The sequence below is a fragment of the Haemaphysalis longicornis genome, unplaced genomic scaffold (assembly GCF_048455015.1).
Source record: "Haemaphysalis longicornis isolate Haplotype H1 unplaced genomic scaffold, Haemaphysalis longicornis Haplotype H1 scaffold_3, whole genome shotgun sequence".
Taxonomy (NCBI): domain Eukaryota; kingdom Metazoa; phylum Arthropoda; class Arachnida; order Ixodida; family Ixodidae; genus Haemaphysalis; species Haemaphysalis longicornis.
This window is the reverse complement of record NW_027526335.1, coordinates 231,153,354-231,178,569: the sequence shown is the minus strand read 5'-3', so window position 1 is coordinate 231,178,569 and position 25,216 is coordinate 231,153,354. Positions and strand designations below refer to the sequence as shown.

Here is a 25,216-nt window from a genome sequence, read left to right as displayed (position 1 = left end):
ACCACTGCTAGGCCGTTCATCCATTGTCTTGATCCGAGTATTTCCCATGCGCGATGTCTTGTTGGTCTTGGCCCTGAGCGCGTCCGAGTCTGGCATGGTATTGTCCTGGCTTCGGCGGGATGCCACGGAGCCAGCTGCTTGGCCGAACTCGGTCGTGCTGGTACATCCCGCGGCCTGGTTTACCGACGACGTTGGAAATGTAGGGTCTCTGTGCTGGTCTATCCTCTCTTCCACAGACGACGACGAACCCTCGGTTTATAAGGCAGCCCTTGTTGCGAAGAGGAGGAGTGCGCTGGCCGCGTCCTTTTTCTGGGAGGTGCCACCTCTGAGAGACCCCTGCTTCTTTTGAGGTGGCGACAAAGTCCTCGTCACGGTTCTTGCCTTTCTCAAAGTTTCCTCAGAGATTCGTTCCTTTAGCGAAACCTTAGGGCGACTGACCGTGTATGAGTACTCGTCGGCCTCTTATAAGTCCTTTACGAAGGTGTCAAAGTCGAGAAGGTTCTGAATCAGCCCGTCAAGCTTTCGAAGTTGATCCTGTTTTTGTTCTACCTCACGGCACAAATCCATAAGCATACTGATATTCGGTGTTGACGATTGCAAGGCACGAACAGTTGTACTGGCTAATTCAGTTATGCCCGCCCGGAAGATGGCCCGCCAAATTCGAAGTCTTTCTACGACCTGCCAGTCATCAGAACCAGGGAGCGCAGCGAAGCAAGGGTCGGGATGGTCCAATGGGTGGGGCTCATCTCCGGGTTCTCGGCGGGGGGTCTGCGTCCAGCACGCAGCCATGGCAGGCACCGTTCAAGGGTGAGGCCTCCGAAATGAGAAGATCCGGCGTACCTGAGGCCACGCACTACCTTGAAGGCGCTGCGCTGTGAAGTCCGCTGGTCCGTCGTTCCCGGGTTTCACGGCACCGGAAATGTTATGGAACGGGACGCAGACGCGAGGCCGTGGCTGAGCCGGACCGAGTTTTATTCACTTCTTTCTCCTCCCTCCGATAGTAATGATAGTTGGCGGTTAGCCGCCTTTGTTCTCTTCCTCTTCCTTACTAAATCTGCAACATTGACCACCTGGGGATCTTTAACGTGCGCCGAAATCTCGTACACACGGGCGTTTTTGCTTATCGCCTCCATCAGAAAAGCGGCCGCCGCGGCCGGGAATTGAGCCCGCAACCTCGTGCTCTGCAGCGCAACGCCTTACCCACTGAGCCACCGCGGCGGGTACCAGGCGAAGGTGAGCTGTCTACTGGTCAGGTTATTTGTGAGCCATCAGTGAAGCCTTCAGCTGACGATGAAACCTCTCGACCATGCCATTGGCTTGAGGATGGTAGGCCGTTTTTATCAGGTTAGTTACACTGTCCCCAAAGCCAGCATCCATACAGCGCAGTTGATTTTTTCTCCAAACTATGTGCGGCTTTTTCTATAACATGACACAGCTCTACCATAAAATTTTCGGAACTGTGCTTTTGTAACGAGTACATTTGAAGCTACAGATGGTGAGACTATTTCTGCTGCCATCAGCGCCATTTTTCGGCAAGTTCAAGAAATGTTCGGAGTTACTCGCTGGGGGCGTGTCAAATGAGCAAGTTTTGCATTTACTGACGTTCCTTTTTTATTTTTATTAGCAAAATAACGAAAGAAGGATAAGTCGATGTATTGTAAGCACAACCGAATGCAAAAGAGGGAATATTTTTGTAGTCTTATGTAGAAAGGAACATGATTCTGTGTAGCATGTCTTTATTACTTTTCAGATATACAGCTGTATTTGATTAGAAAAAAACCTTCAAATGTGGTGCTGGTTCCAAATTTTATGAAACGTCGGCCCCCAGATTAGTGAAGGGAATAGTCCTTTTTTGTACATTTCGTGTGAAACCGTTCATCAAGTACATGAAGTGCCCTCTCACTCAATATATCTACAATTTTTCTTTGCAGAAATAGCATTGGATGAACGCTGGCTGAACGTTTCCGAACGCCAGTACTATCATAACCAAGGTGCGTGTCGAACAATGAGGGGAATCGCATCCGTATGCAATAAGTTTTTTTCTTCTTTTTTAAGGTGGGCGCATACCTCAAAGAATATATCCGGAACTTATAATTCTTGCTGACAGTGCATTCAGAGCCCAGTTTAGATCTGCGAAAAGGCTGCTCAGATACATAATGATCACCATGAACGCCGTGAGTATGAGCGTAGATTCTCATGATACCAAGAGAAGAAACGTCCCTAGCTATTTGGCGAGGGGTTGTAGTAGCCAATAAAGCAGTTTCGATAATCTTGGCTGAATAAAGTTGCTGTGCGCATTAGAGCACTTCGGTCTTCATGTATTAGTAATAATGAGCAAGTGAATTTCCGCTTTCCTGGTGGAGGCGCAAAGCAAAAACGCCCGTGTAGGAGATTTCGACGCATTTGAAGATCCCCAGGTGGCCAAAATTAATCCGGAGCCCCCCACTATACGGCGCGCCTCATGGCCTGCGTTGCGTCGGCGCGTTAAACCCTACAATCAATCAATCAAATCAAGAATTGAAGTTCTAAAGTATGCAGTTTAAGGTATCAGGTTTGCTTACAAGTGTCTGACACACACATTAGTTTGTACTTTACTAGAACTTCAGCCAGAGCTGGAAACATATAGACATGCTGAGCGAATAAAACATAATACGTCGCAGAAATTTACTCCCCCTTGGGGTAGTTCTCTAGATCTTCCGTCTAAAGTAAATAAATCTTGAACAGTCGTTGGCGAACGCACTTCCGTGTGTGATGCACGCTGCTGCCGCAGTGCTACGACGACTTGATCAAAACAACCCACCAAGCTGCAAAATTGCTGTCTTCTTCTTTCATCTTGTTGGGCCAACGTAGCATCGCAACGCGACAGAAGGCACCGTCCGCAATAAGTAGCAGCGAAACAACTCCGTAAATTTCCGAAGGCGTACGGAAGCTAAAGTTCAAGTAATTATTTCGAGAAAAAAGGAACAGAAACACGAGGCACACATCCGCACTGAACACGCGGATCGCAAATGTGACTCGAACGCGAATCGCCGATCTTTCAGAGGCTCCCTGGCTCGCCGTGACTAAAGGTAGGCCTAGTACACCAGTTAGGATATTTGACTCGGAACCATCCAACAACCTCGAAGTGCAATTAGTTTAAAGTTGTTTGGCAAGCCTCACGCGTATAATGGAGGTGTCAATGTTTGACGACAAATATGTATGCATCGTCAAGGGACGACGACAGCGGTTGTAAGAAGCTTCCGGCCGTCTGTCATTTCCATTCGGCTGCCACGGGCATCCAGCCATCCTCAACTCTCGCACACCTCTCAGTAAGATTGATCAACGAGGGTGACAGCCTGTGACAGAGACAGATTTCCCGATTCCCAATTGGCTGCTGCATCAACATGGGCTAGGTCAACTTGGGCTGCTACCCAAGACCTCTCATTTCTACTGAAAGCGGGTGTCCATTAAAGTTGATACTTGCCTTGAGAGGCACATCGACCATTCACCAATTTCAATCGGCTGCGACGTCAATATTGTGAGCGCAAAGCTCCGAAGCGTAGAAAATCATTTATTTCACTTCCAGATTATCCCCATCATCAAACACTTCGAGGAACGCTTCGGCTACTACGGGACTGATCATCATCATCGTTGGTTCCTGGACCGGTGTTAGGAAACGGCTTTGTCGAAAAATAAACACCCTACGTCACCATGCTCCCAAGGCCCTTACCAGGCCCATTTGCAGGGGCACTACTGCGTTGCATTGGACATTATTCCTTTAGCATTCGCAATTCAGAGAAAGCACTGCGTTCTATTTCAACTTATTTTCCGTCCCGCGGAAGCATGGAATCAAATGTAACCTTTGAAATTTTTCTCAAAGCATGACCTTATCTATCATTCATGAAACAGCCTACATACCATATTATAGCGCACAGCACCTACTCACATCTCGAAATAGTGATTGGCACTGCAGTTCTCTTCCCGTTGTTGAAGGGGACGTTCGCACAAACCCATATGGTAGTGAACACTTGCTTACCGCATTAACATACACAGGTAACGCCCCAAACACTTCACGTTTTCACAAAGAGTTCCACAATGCAAGAGCCAACTGGAATAGATTCACAGACATCGAAACTACACTATACATGCGTAATAAACCTACACTTGGGTGAGGCAACCTAACTTGTTGAGGCACACATACGCGAATTCGCCGAAAAGTCCAATCCACACGTCTCCGACACCCCGCGCAACCAAATCAGGATATGGTGAAGCAAGGGCTGTAGGCGGGTGCGGGAATATCAGAACAAGGCGTGGGGTATCCTTCGACGATACCCCACTTCAAAGAACCTCATTTTTTTAAACGGGCAAAGGCTCTGGGGAAGCGTGTGCGCCGTGGGGCAAAGCGGGGGAGTTGGCGCGCCTTCCTCACATCGATCAACTCATACACCGACGCACACAAAATCTGGACACAAATACGGAAGCTCAGAGGACAACAGCAACATACCCGGCCTCTGGTCAGTACCACAGGTGACACACTTGAGGGCCAGGCTAACTCCCTCACTCAACCGTTCCAACACGTGCCCAGTTCTGTAAACTACACTAAGACATTCATGCAAAGCAAAAAATCTGCAGAAAAGGAGCCCTTGCGAGACAATAGTAGGTGAAATTCTCCTTGCACTCTGAATTTAAACTTCATGAGTTGAGGGTTGCACTGAACTCATGTACGCCTTCTGTTCCGGGTGCAGACAACATTACATATACAATGATACTACCTCTACATGCAGGCACACTTCAAGTACTCCCACACCTATACAACAAAATGAAGCTTGCAGGGCGCCTTCCGACGTCTTGGAGAGAAGCGATAGTATTCCTATTCCGATAACCCGCAAGTTATCGTCCTATTTCTCTGACAAGCCGCCTGTGCAAGCTCTTGGAGAACGTGGTAAACCGAAGACGTGTACTTTCTTGAGTACAATGGTATTCTTGAGAGCTGCCAGGCAGGCCTCAGGGTGGAGCCATCCACGAACAACCAACTAGTAGCCTATCAAAGAACCACTGCAGGGATTTGTAAATATTGCGGGACTACGAGCGCAAATTGTAGTCTGGAGTCTGTAGGTCATGTTTCAAGCGCTCTCGCTTCGTTTACGCGAGTTTATTCACTATAAAAATCAATTCGAAAATGATGTCCTTCTCTCTGCATCCTCGCCCATTTTCTGTGGTGTTTCGTATGACGTTACAAAAAGGTGGCTTGGCTTCACTGGGCTACTGCATGGCTTGCCGACTCTCCGACAGTCGGCACAGTGTTCAGTCCTCCGGACGCCGACGGGTCGTCGCAATTCGTTCGCTCAGTTAAAACTAAGCCACGAAAAGTTTGTGAATTTGTGAATACAAAAATGTGCCTTTAGTTTGATATTTTGTACACTGTAATACGCTTCACCCAAGCGCACATGCGACGCTTCGCAAACCGGTACGCTAGTAGGAAAATCCAAGGCCAATTCAAGGCGGGAAAAGAGTCAGCGAAGAGTCATCGGTACTAAGAAAATAAAATCAACCGGAATTTTTCCTGTGCATCAAAAAACTACAGTGGATGAAGCACTTTATTCCGCTGGGCGAACAAGCACAGCAGTCAGCAGCAGGACCACACATCTGCAAACGCTTTTCCGTCCAAAAAATTACATAGCTAGAAATGACATATTGTGGCAATTGGGGGGACGCAATCTAATCTCCTTGAAATGCTAAAACTAAATAAAAAATTACACCATCTTCCCGTAGGGTAACCCTGAGTAGTATGCGAAGCAGCCATGGGGTCGACTGAAGTTACCATCCGTTTTCAGTTCGTCGTTTCCGTTGACGTTCAGCTTCGCGTGCCTTCTTCGTTGTATCAGTAGCTTCTGGACGTAGTTTGAATGACTGAAAGACATAAGGCGCGTTCGTAGCACATGCTCCCGTCTCGGTTTGTAGAGCAGTGGCAAGAGCGCCACGTACCTCCAGTTGCGGCCAGAGAGTCGTGGGATCGAAACCGGGTGCCGCCTAACTATTTCATTTTATAGTGGACTGGCTGACGTCACCCCAAACGCTGACGGGCCTCAAGAGACGCGCGTGCGCAGTAGAGTGTGGACGGCGGACAACGACAACAAGGGAGCGAGGGACACAGCCCCGAGCATGTGATGCTTCGCATCTAAAAAGTAAACTGCCTATACACTCTATACTCCATATTACCGTCTTTTGCTGCGCTGGCTGGAGATCGAGTGGTCTGTAGCGCTAGGTATATTGTTTTGCAAGTCGTGAGTTCGAATCCTCGAGAGTGGATGCTTTTTTTGAAACTGCTTTCTTCGTTTTTGGCAGATGTTTTCTATACTGAATTCGGCTGTAACGTTCGTTGCTCCACGAGCGAGTTCACAGAACGCGCACAGACACTGACGCGCTGGCGAGTTATCGATGCGTTGCTGTTTCTATAAGCACCGACTGCTTGCGGGCAGTGGGCCCAGTCCCATCCCTCGGCCTGGTGCGAACACGCTGTTTCTTATTTCCAGGAATTGTGATCTGTTTTGAAATTGGCGCCCGTGTGCGGGGCCAGCGTGTGGAAAAATAGCGCGAATGTCGGCGCGACGGCACGCGGAGGAGACAGACTAAGACGAGAAAGAAGAAGGAAGATTCTCGGCCGGCATGTTAAAGTTTCTTATGCCCTGTGCTTACTGTAAATACAGTTCGCTTTTCTTTCTTTCCGTTCGACTTTGAGATTCAACAACTGGTGCCGAAAGACCGGGAACTGTGGAATGCCCTACAGTGAAAGGGACAGCGGAAAGGCTTCGGGTGTCCACCAGGAGGTGAGCGGTGCGACCGCTGTTCGGAAGCAAGGATGAACCGACTGAAGGAGAAGCGTACTGCTCGGCGGCAACAGAACACTCGCCTCATCAATGAAGCAAAAGCTGTTTTGTATACAGCGGCCATCGGCGAGCTGGCGTCATTGCGCGAAAGGCTGCAGGCCAACACCGACGAATTGAAAAGGCTGAATGTCTTGTTCAGAGAGCAGCCTCAAAGACGAACGTTCGCTTACGACACTAAAACTGCAGTCCTTCGACGGAGAGATATGCCAGTTGCCTAGTTTCTGAGAGCATTACGAGGTGTCTGTTCATAACGACTCTCTAAGGGTGATACGTCATCCTCATCATCATCATCATCACCACCAACAAAAAAGAAATCATCATCATTGGGGTTTGAGCTGAGTGGAAAATTACGCCCATTTCCCCTAGCGGGAACCCTGGTGTGATGCGACGCTGAAGGGAGTTCTATTCTGCATTTCCATTGGGTCGATTACTCGAATTGCACGAGCAATCGTCGGGTAGTGCGAGAGAGAGAGAGAGAGCAAGCGTAGCGTGGATGACCGTCCACTGAGAGACCGGCCGGAGCGCGACACTCCGGCAGAGCAGCGCAGCTGCCGGAGTGTAGCGCTCCGGCCGGTCTCTCAGTCGACGGTCATCCAGCGCAGCGCAGCTGCCGGAGTTAGCGCGCTGCCGAGTGCAGCGCACTCGGGCGCGCAGCGGAATGCAGTGCGCCCGAAGGAGAGGAGACCGCGAAGAGAGAGGGCGCTGCACATGCGCACAGTGCGCTTGCTCCGCGCGCAGTTGTTGGGAGAGAGCGTTCGCTATCGGCGCTATCAGAGAGAGCAGAGGAGGCGAGCGGAGGAGAGACGCAGCTGTGTGGACGCGGAGAGAGAGAGAGCGAGAGAGAGAGAGAGAGAGAGAGAGAGAGAGAGAGAGAGAGAGAGAGAGAGAGAGAGAGAGAGAGAGAGAGAGAGAGACAGAGAGACAGAGAGAGAAAACATTTTATTGAGGATCTCTTTAGGTCAGAGGATACTCGTGGCCGTAGGCATGAGCCGAGCGGAGACGTCAGTAGCTAGGATGACCAGGGTGGTTTGCATGCCTAGGTCCGGGCTACGCAGTGCCTCCTTCCACTGCCCCTCGGATGTGATTAGGGGAAAGCTATTTCGAGGACAGGCCCACATTATGTGAGGTAGATTGGCTGGTACGCCGCATAGGGGGGTAATCAGGTGTGGGGTATATTGACGGGTGAATGTGCGTTAGCCTTGCGGGGTTTGGGAAAGCGTTTGTTTGTAGGAGGTGCCAGATGTGTGCTGGCTCGTTAGTTAGGTTTTTTTTCAGCCGGAGGGTAGACACAGCGGCAGAGGCGGTAATGTTGCGTGATTTCATTGTAAGACACTAGTCTGTCCCTTGCAGATCTGGCTCCGTGGTTTGGATACGGGCTAGCTCCCGCCCGGATATACAAGCTAGCTCCCTCCCGGATCGCGGACGACAACGACGCAGGAAGGACAGGGCCGCCGGCAAGAGATGCTCCTCTCAGCGTCGCATCTAATAAAACCGGCTTCCATCTTGCCATGTCGTTCGTGGCTGGTGCTCTCAGTATTATTCGCTCGGAAGCGATATAGCAGTGGCGACGAGGATCGCGCTTGCTCTAGGCGTGTAGTCCCACGCAAGTATGAGTGCCGGGCGGCCACCGGAATTCACCGACGAAGAAGGTACGTGGCCTACGTACCGGGTTCACCTGGAAGTTTACTTCGAAGTTCATAGCATCGAGGAGCCGACGAAGAAGCGAGCACTGCTTTTAGCTTCGCTAACGAACAGTGCGGTGCGAGTGGTGCAAGCACAATGTCACCCGAAAAAGGTCAATGAGCTCAACTACGAGGAAGTGGTCGGGCATTTGGAAGATTTGGATCACGAAGCTCCGCAAGTCAACGAGATTGCTGCCAGTTATGCTTTCTTCAGGCGTTCGCAAGAAGAAGGTGAAAGTGCCCAGGATTTCATTGCGGAAATTCTGCGGCTAGCAGAGAAGTGTAACTTCGGAACTCCACTGGAGCGCATGTTAAGAGAGCGAATTGTTGGCGATGTTCGGGATGAAGACGTGCGGAGAAATTTATTGACGCAACGAAAGCTAACACAGGAGCAGGCTGAAGACTTTTTTGTATCAGCACAGGAATCGGCTGAGAACACTAAAAGCATGCCATCTGCAGAGCCAGATGCGGTACATCTTGCCCAACAAACGGGCCGTCCAGAGAAGTCACGCCCTAAACAGAAGAAGCGCCACACTTGTAGAAGATGCGGTGGCGAATCGCATTCAGAGGACGAATGCAAACACCGTCGCGCGGAGTGCCACCGAAGCGGCGAATGAGGGCATCTACGCCGGATGTGCAGACAATGGCGCCAGGGCTCCTATGCAATGACAGCGGAAGCGCACACAGACTCGGACGAAAATGAAGCCCTGCACATGATAGCAGCGGCTCTTCACCAAGAAGCCAGCATCCGCAAGTTTAAGCCAAATAATTAAGCCAATGTTGGAGTTTTATCTGGACGCAACATTTGTTTCTTTCGAAGGGCGCACGTATATTCAGAAACAAGGTATTTGTATCGGGTCATGCGTTGCGCCAGTCTTATGCAATATTTTTCTTGCTAGTGTCGACCGGGACTTGCTTTTAAGTATTGACAAGGATGTTGTTCCGTGTGTTTAGATATGTCGACGATTTTTCAGTGGTTTCAAGAAAACAGTGTTCACCTAACTACATTGCAACCGCAGAAGAGATTTTAGAGAATTTTAGCCGGCATGGGAAGGGTCTTGCATTTATACACGAGGTTCCCAGTGATGACACCCTGCAGTTTTTAGATATTAATTTTAAGTTTTCATACGACATTGTTTGTTGGGTCTATCGCCCGCGTGCTCGTAAACAGCTTCTGACATTTTCATCATCTCATTCAAAGACTGCTAAAAGGGCCATAGCGTCGCTGGTTTTAGAATCTGCACTGAAGAAGTCATGTGTACATGCTGTTCAAGAGAGCTTTGACTTTCAACTGAAGAGACTTCTGTCGGTCGGTTACCCGAGCTATGTCTTGGTGGGTGTTGCCGAAGCCTTGCTGCGGAAAGCCAAATGCCAAGTAGGTGCGAAGCGGCCAGAACAACCTAAGGCGAAGCCTGTTGTTCTGCCCTATATACATAGAGTTACGCACAACCTGAAGAAAGTGGCAGAACGGTACCAAGTGCCGGTGGTATTTTCTACTCCATAAAAACTTGGCCGCCTGTGTGCGCAAATTTCCGGCAAGCCCAAACCGAAGAAGTGCGAAAAGAAGCATGCCAAGCGCTTGTGCCCTGGGACGTCGGGGTAGTCTACAAGATACCGCCTTCATGCGGGGAGGCCTACATCGGCCAGACGGGCAGATGTGCGCATGACCGGGCACGCGAGCATAGTTCTTCTCTTAACAATGATACGCGCGCGCGTTTACCGGCGCATTGCCAAGATTGCAGGCCTGTCAGTCCTTTGAAAAATGCAGACCTTTCTTTGAGCAGATTAGAATTCTCCGCAGGAGTGATAATACAGTGGCGAGAGAACTCTTGGAAGCGTTTTGTATTAAGCAGAAAGGGGACAAGTGCGTCAGCCATACTTCTGTGCTTTTGCGTGCCAGCGAGTTTGAATTTTTGAAAACGTCAATTTGATCATGTTCTCTCGTTGATGCGTTCCATGTAGTGTACTGAAGTGCGCGTGCGCATGCTCCTGATGATTCATGTATAAATGAGACGATGCCTCAATAAATGTTAGTTGCAAGTGAGCGCTTGTCGCATCGTCCTTCTTTACTGTCGTTGTCCAAGTCGCGCTGTTTTTGAATCTTGAAACATGCTTGTTTATATTTTTCATCCTGGTCACGTAGCACTTTATGTCGCAATCGGTTTATTACTTACGTTTGCACGTAGATTACAAAGAAAGCACGTGTAATCCTAGCGGGATATTACATATGTTTCTTCAAAACCCGTTTATGTCTTCATGGTGAGCACAAACTAAGCAGTAACACACTAATTTTCCTTACGATGTGGGAGCGATGTTAGTGTAATTTCACGGAGTTTTATTTATCGCTTAACAAGCACATTTTAGTTGAACATTAAGTACTTCTGATAAAGGCTTCTCTGAACTTTTATTAAATTTGCAGGTCAACCTAAGATACCTGACGGTTTCGGACCCGACAGTGAAGCTGAAGTTTCGGGCCCTGGAGATTTTGAACGTGAGCGTTTCGCGTTGCTGCTAAATTTCCCCTCTCATTGCCTCTATCAGCTCCACTAGATTTTTATTGTTGTTTGGGGGAATTTATAGTACAAATGTTTGTTCCTGAATTTTCAGTATCATGAGGAAAGGTTCATGAAATACCTTCCAAGTAGTAGAATGATCATTGGAATTGACACACTGGAAGAGTTTAAGAATTACGTCTTGAAGAACAAGCATAAATATGACGAGTACGACGGGGTGTACATGATCACAGGGTACGTTCTGCGCCCGCTCTAAAGCACTGTTGTTGCGCCTATTCCTCTCATGCTTTGTTTTCGTCCATTTCTTCTTTCAGGCTTGACATGGTGCAGCGGTTGGGACACAGGTGGGACCCTTCCTTGGCCGGTGAGGATGAAAACGCTTGGCTGCTATTAGCGATTACATGTACTCAAAGGTCCAAAGTAACACGCTACGTTAGAGCGTTGCGACAAAAACGCTAACACATTGAACCTATAGAGGAATTATGTTGTGCCTAAAAAAAGCAGAAAATTTTTTCCTATAGAAGATAGCCATAGAATGCACTCATACGAAGAAACTGCAATAAAGCTACACAAAAGAGTGCAAATTATAACTAATGACCTTCAGTTTATTTTCATTGCATTGAATGTCTCTTAGCAGCCGCGTAATAAAAAAGTACTAAACAGGAATACAAACCTCTAGTTTCTCTTGTGCACAAACGGCTGTTCCTCAAAAAGTCGTCATATACGTCACGCATTTAGAGCGCACAACAATGACGAAAATGAAGAACGGAACGACTGAAAACCAGTTGGGCTGGTTGGTTATGCCTGACCAATATTTACAGCGTACAATAACGACGAAAAGGAGCAAGGGAACAACACCAGCGCTGTGTTGTTCTGTTTTTGGTTTTCGCCTTTGGTGTTTTGGGCCGTAAACATTTGTCACGCGTAACCAACAAGCCCAACTGACTGTGGGTGTCTTCGTGTAGCTTGGCGTTATGGTTACATCCTCCGCACTGCAAGATATCATAGCCTGGATTTAAATCCATTTTTATGTCACAGCAGTACCAGTTCAAAGAGAATTATATATGAATTTTAGTGTCACTGCAAGAAATAATAGGCGGGAAAACCAAATAACGCGATAAAGACAGGCTATTGCGTTCGTTGTTATTTCCATCGGTGAATGCCTTAAGTGAAAGTACTATATCAGAAAAACTGACCAATATTGTGCGGTACTAGGTATATAATTATAAAATTTTTAAAGATAGAGTTACACAACTGTTATCTACACTGCATTACTGCGTTAGTTGCAAAAGTTGATAAGATACATTTACACGCGCAAGAAAAGCTAGTCGTAGTTGAAATTCTAACAGAGAAAATGGTGTCAGATGTAGAGGAACCACTTTTATCCCCCAATGCCTCAAGTAGTAAAAAGTAATGGTGAGATAAACAGGGCCGCACTGTGCATTACAAATATGTGAATGCAAATTCTTTCACAGATTTCTAATGCACAGGGCGGCCTCCGCTGACTTGCGTGGTGTACGCACTTCATGAAGCAAACAACCTCTGTAAATGGTAGAGAAGGAACAATAAACTCACAATACGAAGTCACAAGCTTTACCAACCACTTAAAGATACGCTGTAGGGCTTGCTACATTTACGGGAAGGTGGGCAAATGCCTTCCTAGAACGCTAAATACATTGAAGCTGCTAACGAGATAGCAGCCGGCATCTTTTGGTGACCGTCGTCGATGTAGAGACAAAATCAAAAACTTACACTACCCCTCAATCAGCTCTTCGCAATATTAAAAATCACGCTACTTCCTTCGATGTTTGAGATAAAGGTCGCGATTCCGTTCCTCAAGCGGAATTACGGCCGTCACTCAACGCAAATATCTTCTGAGCCATCACTGTCCCTTGTGGAGAGCGGAATGGCGTCTCTCCTCTCTTCCCAGGTTAGTTTGGCCTGAAGTGGCGTCGTGTTTTGATGAAAAATTTGTGATATATCAAAACTTTCGTGACGACTGATTAAAATCATCAAGTTTGTTTCGATTTCGTGTTCCAGTTGCAAGAAGTTCATCGCTCGTGTTTTCCACGCCTAAATTTCCACGCCCATTACCTATACTACTGCCTCATCGCTTTGAAACCGACCACTCATTTCCCCACCCTGATGCAAAGCGGTCACAATAATATTACGAGAGCGTACGCTCTCCAATTTTACCGGACCATTAGACAGAAATTCCCGAGCCCTTACCCAATATTCGTCCAAAATCGCGAAATCACACTCCGGCAATTAGGAACAGGCGCGTACAGTCTTTGTCAAAATTTTCTTGACCTAGCCGGAAACGCGCAAGCTGCAAGAAAATTATTGTGCAAGCTTACGTCCTGAGCGAGGCTGAAATTTTGTATGCAGGAAAGCTAGAGAAAACACTTTTCTTTCTCACTGCTTTAAAATATTTTTGTCACATCTAAAGGTGAAGCCGATTCTTTGAATTCTTTGTGATCGAGAACACTTAGGATTGGCCTACAAAATTTTGACAAAGGGTGAACGTATTCTCAGCCCGAATGCAATTATTTTTTCCCAGACACTACGCTACTCTATGCGGATTTCACCAACAGTTTCACCAACCCTTACGACTTATACTCCTGGAGTGCGTCCCCACCCAGCCCTACCACCATTCTCCTCCCGTTACCTTCCTGAGCCATGGGAGACACTGTTGACCAGCTGTCAACCAGAGGACCAGACTATCCTGGTGACACGGGCCCAGACGGCTGGGGCAACGCATGGATTCCCGGACAAGAGTTGCACTCTACCTTTCGTGCTCATTAAAAATTATCTTTCTCCCCATTAGCTGTACAGAAGTTGATCATGGCAGCCTTATAATGCGCCAACGAATTCGAGTTTCGTATTTGGCTACCTTATTCCCGTATAGTGGTTACGCATTGTCTGCTGCACGAACAAGACGCCTTACGAGCACTACTTCACTGCATCCTCAATACACCCCCGTATTGTCTTTTCCAATGCACAGGTTATGCGTTCATCGGTGGTGCATGCGGCGCACAAAAAGTCTCCTTGGGGGAAGACCGCGCCGGGTCGTTCAGGGGTGTGCGGATTCTTGCCCACGAAGTTGGACACCTGTAAGTACACCTGCGACTGAAACCTGTCTTTTGGTGCTTATTTTTTGTATCTTGCGCAGTCAAGTTGCATGCGGTCTATTCTTAAGCATGCGTAAGCGATTCTGTGCGAATATAACGAGAACATCCGGTCGTCTGTCTGTAGAGGGCCATGAACACAAAATTTAGTTTTGTTTCGTTAGGAAGGTTGTGTTGTCGCGATAACACCAACACCGATTTGGTTGCGAACTAAGGAGAAAAAATCGCGATATTAAGGAAAGCTTTCTATGACGTCACAGAACATTGTGTGATTGGCAACCTCCGAACTAATCCACCGCCAAGAAACATGAACATGACATTGTAGTGGTACCTCTCGCTTCATTTAGTATCACTTGAATGCTAACGGGCAGCTAACGCATTGATAAAAATGCTTTGAGTGACGGCCCATACTGTGCCGTCAAATTTGAAACATTTTCAGTTCTCTGTTTTTCCGGTAATAAACGTCTTTCGTGGTTGAAATGGAGCTACCAAATTGTAATTCTTTCCAACTGAACAAACTTTTATGCTGCATTCATGGCCCTCTTAAAGCTTGATGTGTTGCACTTTCGCTGCATCAGAAAGTTCTATTAATAAAAGGGTGTGTTGTCCTTTAATATTTTTTAAAGCACCAATATTGTTCTAAAAACGTAATCCTAACATTGCTTCTGTATGGAGCAGTGAAGCCAATTCTTAAAGGGTTGAATGCATAGTGCCCCACGAAAGTAGGAGTGGTCTTGGCTCAATGAACCATACAAATCGATATCAGAATCCTTGTGTTGCCCCTGAATATTTCTTCCTGGGGATTTATTTTTGCGTAGTAGCGAAACCGGTTTTAACGGTTGCCGGACAAAGCGCCTGATAGGGTCGCATTTGGGTGGGTGTGAGCTTTTTTGCGTTGATATGAGATTTCCTTATAGTTGTAAAGCCTACTACACACGGGCTCGATGCAAATCAGATCGGTTTCTGTAATTTTCTGAGCATTCCTACGTAGGGTTTCTCCTAAGTTTTTACTAAGGCAGCGCCAACCGAATTGTGGGGCGTTACCGTCCGTTAAGAATTAGATACCTTGTGTAGTTTTCGCCTTACATAAAATGATACACTGCTCGAAGATTTCACGGCTTACGATTGCTTAAAGTACAGCTGATTGTGGAGTTGTTCCAGCCCAGCAGTAACAGCATTATTTTTTCCGCTACTCACCTAGTGATACGAGAGTGGCCAAGAACGCACTTGCCTCATATTTTTTTCCAACAATGACGAAGTCAAGGGCTGATTCGATAAAAAAATACTTTGATTGGCAAATAAGAAACCTTCGCAGAGCGAACTGAAGGTCCATTAACTTAGGTTCGTAGGAAACGGGTGAACAAGGGAAGAGAAGGGCGAAGGACACCGTGGCAAAAATAGTAATTGCGCATTGACATCTTTGGTATCTTCGTTTCCGGCTAGACTGTTTTTTATACACTAAGCACAAACAGGATCTGCAAAGCGTTTGGTGAGTAATCGAAGAAAATATTTCGTGCATAGTGATTTTTAGGACGGCGTTGTTGGCTTTTCATGATTAGACAGTTTTCTGCGCATGGTGGTTGTGAATTGCTGCCATTAGGGTATAAACAAGCCCGAAAATGAATGTTTAATACGCGCTACAAGGCAATCATTTTTTTATTAGGTAAATTAACCCTCGTGCGATAACAGTCGCTGAGACGTGACAGGTTTCTGTGGATTGACCGAGCAGATTAATTTGGTGGAAAACCTGGTAAACGTCAAAGATTCCGCTTCTCCTTCGCCGAAAGCACGCGTTTCTCATGCCTCCTCTAATCGACGTCATAGCACTACCTCAAGTAAAGTTGCCAGATTAAGAGAACACTGGTACTAAATACAGCAAGAACTGGCCCCTAATCTCCATATCTGTACCCTCTCAAGCACAACAAACCATGCCTCATGATTTCGCTACCTGGACTCTCTCTCCCCTGTGCATAAAAATTAGCATGCCTAATCTCAACACAAATAAAACTATGCCACAAATTTGCCTTCTACAATGCGCGCTTGCCCACATCAATGCCCGATATTCACATATGGCCCACATTTTTGCTGACGCCTTACGGTGGTTCATCTGGCGTCTTCATTCCGTCAACCAGCAAAGCGCTGTACTGCCGCCTTGAACGAGCCACCTCATCCACGTCTGCCGAGCTCCATGCACTTAAACAACCCCTGCGCTACATTCTTGTCAGCCACCAGCAGAACGGGCCATATTCACGGACTCGAAGGCGCTGTTGCAAACATTGCGACATGTGAGCTGCATGCTTTAGCCTTCATGAGCATGTATCCCGTGCGTCACATACCTGAAACATCTATACTAGGTCGCCAGGCACCGTGTGACCTTCCAATGGATGGCTACACACTGCGGCATTTTTGGCAACGAGAAAGCGGATGGGGCAGCTGGAAGAGGATTAGAGCTACGACATATAAGGAAACTTTTTTTTTAGAAAGCACGAGGCCGCAGCGCTAGCGAGGGAGCTTGCCTTATAGGAACGGAACGGAATGGAACGAAAAGGTGCCTTAAACTTGGCACCCTTTCCTGCACCATAGAGACTCTAGACTTAGAATGAGGCTTCAAGAGGGGATTCCAAGTAGGCTTGAAGATCTTTGTATACCAGCGGTTGCGTCTCAAAGCAGCACTCACAAACTCCTACCGCCATCGCCTCGGTCGAAGCGCAAACCCCTATAGTGACAACTGTGGACTGCCGTTAAGAGTTGAGCACATCTTGCTAGAGGGTCCAGCATATACCAGGCAGGAAGAAATCACCTCGCACAAAAGATCGAGTGCTTCGACTACGGATCTATTTCTTTGAAAGCTCTCCTTAGACGCTTGCTCTGCTCTCTTCATCGTCTCAGCGAAAAGTGTTGGTTGCCTTATTTTATTATTTACATAAAATCGGCGTCGTGGAGACAATCTAAAACTTCGTATCTTCCCCTGTGAGCCTGAGACCATGTGGACTTTGACGGCACCCACACAAAGCTTCATGTTCACTTTTTTTTACCTCTCCGTTTTTTTCTCGCCTCCGCCCTACTTCCTTTGGGGCAGGCGGGATGGGGAGAAGGGAACAAGCCGGCAAACCTCTCTGCTTTCATCTAATACAGATCTCTCTCTCTCTCTCTCAAGGAAACATTCAAATAACACTCCGTGCTCTTATACATTGGTAATGTGTGCACTATGCTTCTTATAACTACACAGCAGTCTGGCGTTTTGGGGTTGTCTCGCACGACAGAGGCAGATTAGCGTGAGCGACATTGCCTTGCGTGACCCTGTTTTTTTTTTTTTTTCCAGGTACTGTTGGCAGATTGGCCCGTTACAGGGTGTGGGTGGGGTAGAAATCTGACATAACAACCGTCATGTCATGCATAAAGAAGAAATGTATAGCCGATACAAAAAAAATGCATCACTAGACTCCATTCTACAACTTACATGCTACATCACATACATCACGAAATACACTTCACAATACTACATCCTATAACGTACATGAGACAAGTTACAGCAAATACATTCAAACCTACAATAGAACACAGGCACACACACGCAAAAAAAAGCAATCACCGTTGACGAAGATTCACTTAGAAAATATTTTGTAACATTGTTTTCAAAATATTCTGCAGTTTGAGAATCACGTATAGCATCCCGTAATCCATTCCAGTCTTTTATTATTCTAGGGAAAAAAATAGTATGCATATGTACTCACACGACATTGAGGACGTAGATGGCTCCGCACTTGACTGGGAATTAGGAACTGCTTTGCATCAAAGTTTAATGTATTTTGGGAGAGCAAAAACACGAATTTAGGTCTGGCTATGCGACCGCAGTTTAGGAGGCGTTGTAAATTTAGTTCTTGCAGCATCTGTGTTAGAGAATCATTACGAGAATATTTTGAAAGAATAAATCTAGCCGCCCTTCTTTGTACCCTCTCGATGTTTTCAATTAATCCTTTTTGATGAGGGTCCCATATGATGCTTGCGTATTCCCGTGTAGGCCTTACTTTTGTTAAGTACACTGTTAATTTTACAGGCGGCTGGAGCACATGTTCTATATCACCGACTTTTCTCGCGATACTTCGAGCATTAAGGGGCAGGCGCTTTCCTGGAAGACGGTATTTCACTGGCCACTAACACTTGGTGTAGTCTTTGGCGGGGCCAGTTTCATTTTCGGCAGTTGCCATATCCTGACACGGCTATTTTTAGAATAATCCCACACATAGACGTTGTTATTTCCAGTAAGCCTGTCTCGGTTCCAGCGCACGCGTGAGCCTTCTTTTTCTTTCAACGCAGACTTTTAGAGCAACTTGCGGTTATTCAGTGCCTCTTTTGAACAGACGTCGCCAACCGAAATACCACTTCCTTTTGTCGAGCATTCCTCATGTTTCACGAAACGATTGCTTCCTACCCTAAAAAAAGTCAGGTGCAAATACGGTTAGAAACAACGCAACGGCCGACAGCGGTCTTGAATAGTATGGCGGTGCCATCTTGGAGGACTAACAGTAAAAAAGTAGTTCCCCAGTTCGCTGCAGAGTAAACAGCGAATTAACGTTCACTTGAAGACCTGTCCTTGTTACGTCATAGCCGACGCCACGAAACACACAACTTGGCGGGAAAATGAAAATTTAAGTCAAGTCCGATACTTTTTCAGTGAATAAAGCATCGTTTGCTGCCATACAAACGCTAGGGGCACTTTAAACACAAAATCCTTCGAATAAACCAAATTTTCGTTTTGTCTGCACTGCACTTTAAAGCTTAGCGGTTTTTCGAACTTAATGAAGGCAATCAAATTGGAACGTGTAGCGGAGCCAGGTAAAATATTTCTGACAGTATGTCGCTCACAATTATTTCTGGTGGTCTTAAATCCGCGCTTTAAGGAAGATATTCGTTTTGTTTTACGTTCGCAATAAAATGTTGCGCCGCAAAACTTTGCGTATATCTAGTTGGGTAAAAAAATGGGGTCTCATGATGTAGCCTCTGATACAAAAACAGTACGCTCCAGAGGGTTCAGACTGGCACCCTCCTGACACCCCCCCCCCCCTCCCCCCTCCTCCCCCCCCCCTTCTGACAGCGCTTCCGCTGGAAAGAAAGCCGCCGTTCCCTGGAGAAAGAGAAGAAACTTGTTTTAAGAGTCGTTCGTTGCGAACTCCACACTGGACGGAGGGGGTTCCCTGTTCACGGGAATCCACATGCTGCTCTCGCCGCCTGGCCCCTGGTGACCAGTAGTAGCTGATCCTCCAGGGCGGGGCTGGTCGGCAAGATCCTCCATCTCTCGTTAAAGGGTAGAGTGGGGTTGGTGGGGACTCGGGTAAGGGGGGCGGGCTAGCCCAATACTGTAATGGGCACCCAAGGCGCCACCCGGGTCGACCTTGACACCCGCTGTGGTTATGCAAGCTGTGTTCGTGTCCCAGAGCTCGGGCCCTTGCCTCACTCGTGAGTGAGATAAGGCGGAATTTTGATCAGAGCTGGGAGGCGCTACCGAAACGGTTCCCAACGAACTTTTGCGGTCCTCGAGCTAGTTTATGCGTGACGTATATGCTCCTGCAGCCGATTCTCGGCTCGGACGCACTGTCAGAAGTAGAGCCTGTCACGGGAACTTTAAATTCTTTGTAGTTTTATTTTTATTGTTTTTTGTTCTTTCACAGCAGCCTTATATTGCCATAAAAATGCAAAATAAACGTCGTCAACAGCAACTTCGCGGTTAGCCCGTTCAGAGCGGCGTCTTTATCTTCAACGGCGCCGGTGGCTATCTTGCAAGTTGTACGCAGTACGTATGGTGTCACGCAAGAGCTGGTATATCAAGGACAAAATTGGAGTGGGGGCAATACGACAAACGCGCCGGTGTCTTCACAGCTTCTCCATAGTCGGCTTGGGCGGGTGTCGATCTTCCGCTGGGTTTCAGCCTATGAAAATCTATGGACCGTAAGAGAGATCGACAATCACATCAAGGTTCGAGCAGGCATAAAAATCGTTCTTCTATCCCTCTTCCTACCCTTTTTCAATTTGCACCTTTTCCTTCACCACCTGTAAAGAGCGTCTTATCCCACTGTCCAGTTTCTAGAGAAAGGGCGAAGGCAGCCGGCCGTACCAACGGAGTATTTGACTACAAAAACGGAGTATTTGACCAGAAATATGCTCACTTCAACTCTGATTAAGTCTCTCTCTCTCTCTCTCTCTCTCTCTCTCTCTCTCTCTCTCTCTCAATCTCATTTCTTCACTTTGGCCGTATACCATTGTTTTATAAAGCATATTCAATTCAATTCAATTTCACTGTCTTCCCAATGCTCGCAGGTCATCTCCTTGAAGTGGCTCAGCGGCTAAGGCGTTGCGCTGCTGAGCACGAGATAGATAGATAGATAGATAGAAACTTTATTGTTCATGGGATGGTGGGGCGAATCAGCCGCCTCGGTCCAGGCAGCCGCTGAGGGCCCTGATGATATGGGCCGCCAGTTCCCGTTGCTGTTAGAGACTCGCCGCAACAGCCAGCCACTCTCCGGTGTAATTGTGTGGTTGGGTAGGGTTGTAGCGGCACTCCCACAGAATGTGCTCCTGGGTAGGGGGAATAAGGCAGTGGGGACAGAGTGGGACAGGGGTGTCGGGCGTGCGTTGGAACAGATGGGGCCGAGTGGGTGTGTGCAGTGTATATGTTTGCGCCTGCCGAATGACTACTTGCTCGCGACGGGTAAGCCCGGAATGGAGGGAAGGGAACGTGCGGCGTATGCTTAGAATGTCTGCTAAGGTGGGGAGCGGAGGGGGAGGACAAGGATTTGTGTCGCGAGCGTCGACAGGGGCCCGGAGGAGAGCTTCGCGGGCAAGCTGATGAGCGCGTTCGTTCCCTGCAACGCCTGCGTGGCCAGGGATCCAGTGCACGTGAAAAGGCCCTTTAACGTTGTTGAAGAGGGAGGAGGGGAACGCAAGACCTTGAGCCAGGTGATAGCATGCTGACTTCGAATCGGTGTAGATATTGGTCGTGCGGACGCGGGATGTGTTGTCAGCAGCGGCAAAAGCGATAGCGTGAAGTTCGGCTTCTTCTGGGGAGGTGCAGCGTCGAGTGATGGAGTAGTGAGTACCCTCGAAGTGATGAAGGCGACCGCACCGAGGTTATTTTCAAATGCCGCATCTGTGAATACGTGGCGGCTGTCGGTATCACGGTTTACTTTCTTGGCGTAGTATGCGGCACGAATAAGACGGCGTTTGGGATTGCGTTCCTTGCCCATGTGGCGGGGAATAGGTGCTACGGTAATATGTTGGAGTATTTTGCTGTCTAGAGGAGTTGTTTGAGGTCGAGGAGGACGAGACGGGTATCCTAATGTGCTTAAGATATGAAGACCTGTTGCAGTTTCGGAGAGGCGTTGACGTTGGTGGCTGCGGTGGATGTCAATTATGTCAGTAACCGTCGGGAGAACACCAAGTTGCGCACGTCGGGTGGTGCTAGTGGTAATAGGAAGACCCAGAGAAATTTTTGTCGCTTTGCGGATGAGACCGTCAAGCTTCCCTTCCAAGGTGCGCGATAGATCGACGTACGGCGCTTGATAGCGAATACGGGAGAGGATAAGACCATCGCGGTCGCGGGTTCGATTCCCGGCCGCGGCGGCCGCTTTTCTGATGGAGGCGAAAAGCAAAAACGCCCGTGTGTACGAAATTTCGGCGCACGTTAAAGATCCCCAGGTGGTCAAAACTAATCCGGAGCCCTCCACTACGGCGCGCCTCATCGCCTGTGTTGCGTCGGTGCGTTAAATCCCACAATCAATCAATGAATCAATCAATCAATCAATCAATCAATCAATCAATTATTCAATCAACCATCTCCTTGGACTAAAGGGGATTTTGTTGTATATTACTGTTATTGTGGTTGCAGAATCTGTGTTTTCTTTTCTTTCGCCGTTCTTTAGGACAATTTTAAACCCTTTTTATTTGCTATCGTACATGTGCATTGCCTAACAAAAGAACAGTGGTACGTTTGAGTACTCGCATTTTCGTCAGAACAGATTAAGCTTTCCTTCGCACTGGCAAATGTGGACATGCATGAGCCACAACAGCAGTTCTGGCTGTTTAGAACAGTGCTTAGTATCTACAATTGGTTAGCCCTTTTTTGCGTGATTGGTCATTCATCGGGTGGGCCGCCAGTGTGCCATATATGCACTAGATTTTTTACTTCCTTAGTTAACCATGCTTTCGCATTAAAAGTGTACGGATGCCGTTTGTTATATTAGGCTTATGGATTCGTCCTTATTGTCAGGCTGATTTTATTTCCCGATCTAGGCTTGGCTGTCCACATGACGGATGGTCGAGCGGATACTGGTCATCGAGGGACTGTCCGTGGACCTGGGGCTACATCATGAGCTACGTCGAGTCCACCAGCAAGAGCATGAAGTTCTCCAAGTGCTGCAACCGAGAGATGAGCAGGCTTGTAAGGTAAGCACCTCGCATTTCCCAGGAAGCCCGACCTACGCTGCATGTGCATCAAGCTATAACAAATTTTTCTTCCAATACTCCCGCATCCCTATCAGTTGTGTATTTTTGGCGACAAAGGCCACGTAACTAAATTCAGTTGTTAGCGACTTGCTTCGAGGGTACAACAATGCAAGCTCAATGTCCACATAAATTAAAAAAAGCAGCAATAGCTTATGCCTCATCTAGTGTTGACCGAACAACGCTATGATCACAATGCTTGTGAGGATTTAAAGTGCAAAGGCTTTCGTATGTCAGTTGATGGGGGAGAATTAGGAAATTACGATGTCTATAAACAGACTGTAATGCAGAGGACCATTTTGATTATTATAGCGATTGCATTGGCCGGTTCATGTTGCCAAAAAAGCCGCCATCGGTCTTTGGACCAAGAGGGGAGGGGCGGCGAGAAGCAAGAAGACGAGGAAGGAGTAAGGAAGCAGAGCATTGGGCGAGTACGTAGCTCAGCGTCAGCTAATCACCCCCGCGAAGAAAGAGCTGACGTAAGGTCCAAAGAGCGGGCACGCCAACGCTGCCTTTGCTTAGCTGCCAGCCCAGTTGCTTGTGTCATGGAATGTGTATAATGCCTAAAATATACTTGATCTCTGCTAGGCGGCGCTAGAAGTGTACATTGTGTAGGGGGCTTCGATTCACGCGCGTCTCCGCCGTGCAGGGTGGAGACACGTATACGTTGGCGCCATAATTTTTGGGACCGTTCAAAGGGTGCCCTTACCCAGTACGGATGCTCTGGCATCATGGCACCGAGTATGGGGTAGAGTATCCTGTATATCGCGCAGCGCCCGAGTTGCGCGCCTTATTTCCACATGCCGCGGGTTCCCCCTTAGGACGAGAAAGCCCGCTTTCAGGGCTGCGCACAAGACCCCGTTTTCAGTCAGTTGTGCTCAAGTGAGCTGATAAGCACCCGACTATCCCCAGTAACGACGCCGACAAAGGACGCAGGACGCATGCGCACACATGGTGGGCACATGAGGATAGATAGATAGATAGATATACTGTTGCCGTTCCCTTTTAAATGGGTGATCGACGGGAAATCCAGATCAGGCGTTTTTCAGTTTCGCCAAGAGAAAAAATCGCCCGCTCAACTTTTGTGTGAGTACCACCTATAAAGTGTGATCTCGTTGCGGTAGGTGTTGGTGGAAATCATGGTGATACTGTACAAGGGCGTCTCGAGTGGACAGGTTGGGTCGAGAGCGGTTCATGGGGGGGGGGGGGTAGGTTTGTGTGTGTTTAAGGTGTGCATTGATACGATTCAGCAGGACGTGTTCGGGAAGTTTGCCAAGGCAGGGAGTGAGGGAGATAGGGCGAAGGTTATGTAAGGAAGGAGTTTTTCCAGGTTGGCGATGATGGTGATGTTGGAGTGTTTCCAGGTGGAGGGCAGGGTGTGGTTAAGCCAATGTTGGTTGAAGAGTTGCACAAGGCGTTCTAGGGCCTCCTCGTTGAGGTGTCGTAAGAGGGCGTTTGTGATGTCATGACCTGGTGTGCTGTTGCGTTTCAGGGCTTGGATCACCGCGTGTAGTTCTAGAAAGGTGATAGAGGCATCGAGCTGTGTGTTGGGTTTGCCAGTGTTCGGAATGCCAAAGAGGGTGCGGGGAGGATGATGGCACGTAAATGGAATGGAGGGCGTCGCAGAGGTCAGTGGGTAAGAGTTGAGTGTCCTCCATAAGTTGAGTGGTTTGGGTCTTGTGGAGCTTCGGTCTAGTGGACAGCTGGCCTCGCATTTCGTCGCAAGTGTTTTCCATTGGTTCCTTACTGACGTGAGCGCGTGTCTTGATCTTAGTACGGAGGGTTTGTAGTTTTAGGCGAAAGTAGCGTCGGTGTTTATGTTTTCGCTAGCGCTCCTCTATGCTAGTGTGGGCCTCCAAAAGTTTACGGAGGTGGGTGACTACATGTTCCACTGCAGGCGCAGGGTCTGTGGCTTTCGTTGCAAATTGTTTAGCTGAGAGAAGCTTGGTAGTCAATTGTTCTAGGTCGGCAATGGGCGCGAGGGGGCATTCGGTACAAAAGAGATCCCAACCTGTGTATGTTGGTGGCCGGAGTGGGATCGTTGTGGAGATGCCCTTGAGGGTATGAGATGTGCTTATGATCGCTGCTAAGTGTATCTGGTGTCCTGGAGGTGGAATGGGTGAGTTGTCCGATGCTAAAGGTGAGGTCGGTAGTGGTATCGTTCTGGGCACTGTTGCCAATGCGTGGAGGGCAGCAAGGGTCGGGTGGAGTGTGAGCTGCAGGGAGTGGGTAAGTTCAGAGAGTAGACGATCTTTGCGAGTCGTGTGAGAGTAGCCCCACTCAACATTTGTGCGTTGAAGTCACCTACAATTATGAGAGGGTCGCATTTGCCGAGAGAAAAGGCTTGGTCAAAGATGTATTTCACGGAGATGTGTTTGAATTTGGGGAGGTGGGAGGGGGGGGGGGGGGCGCTATGGATGTTTCGAACGTGCAGGCGTGTGACAGGGGATTTGGGAAGGTGGAGAGTAGTGAGTATGTGTCAAATGGAGGTGAAACTTTGATGCTAGGTGGCAACATTACGGTGTACAAGG

At 48.0% G+C, this 25,216-nt stretch overlaps 1 protein-coding gene across 1 annotated transcript in view; it reads left to right on the top strand.

The window, feature by feature from the left end:
• Positions 1-25,216, top strand: part of LOC144176042 (A disintegrin and metalloproteinase with thrombospondin motifs like) — a 184,601-nt gene that overhangs the window by 102,704 nt on the left and 56,681 nt on the right. The window contains exons 4-10 of the mRNA XM_077705163.1: positions 1,932-1,991; positions 2,056-2,174; positions 10,968-11,039; positions 11,156-11,295; positions 11,376-11,425; positions 14,066-14,174; positions 22,476-22,628. Coding sequence (XP_077561289.1) covers positions 1,932-1,991; positions 2,056-2,174; positions 10,968-11,039; positions 11,156-11,295; positions 11,376-11,425; positions 14,066-14,174; positions 22,476-22,628 — 703 coding nt within the window. The remainder of the gene's footprint in view (positions 1-1,931; positions 1,992-2,055; positions 2,175-10,967; positions 11,040-11,155; positions 11,296-11,375; positions 11,426-14,065; positions 14,175-22,475; positions 22,629-25,216) is intronic.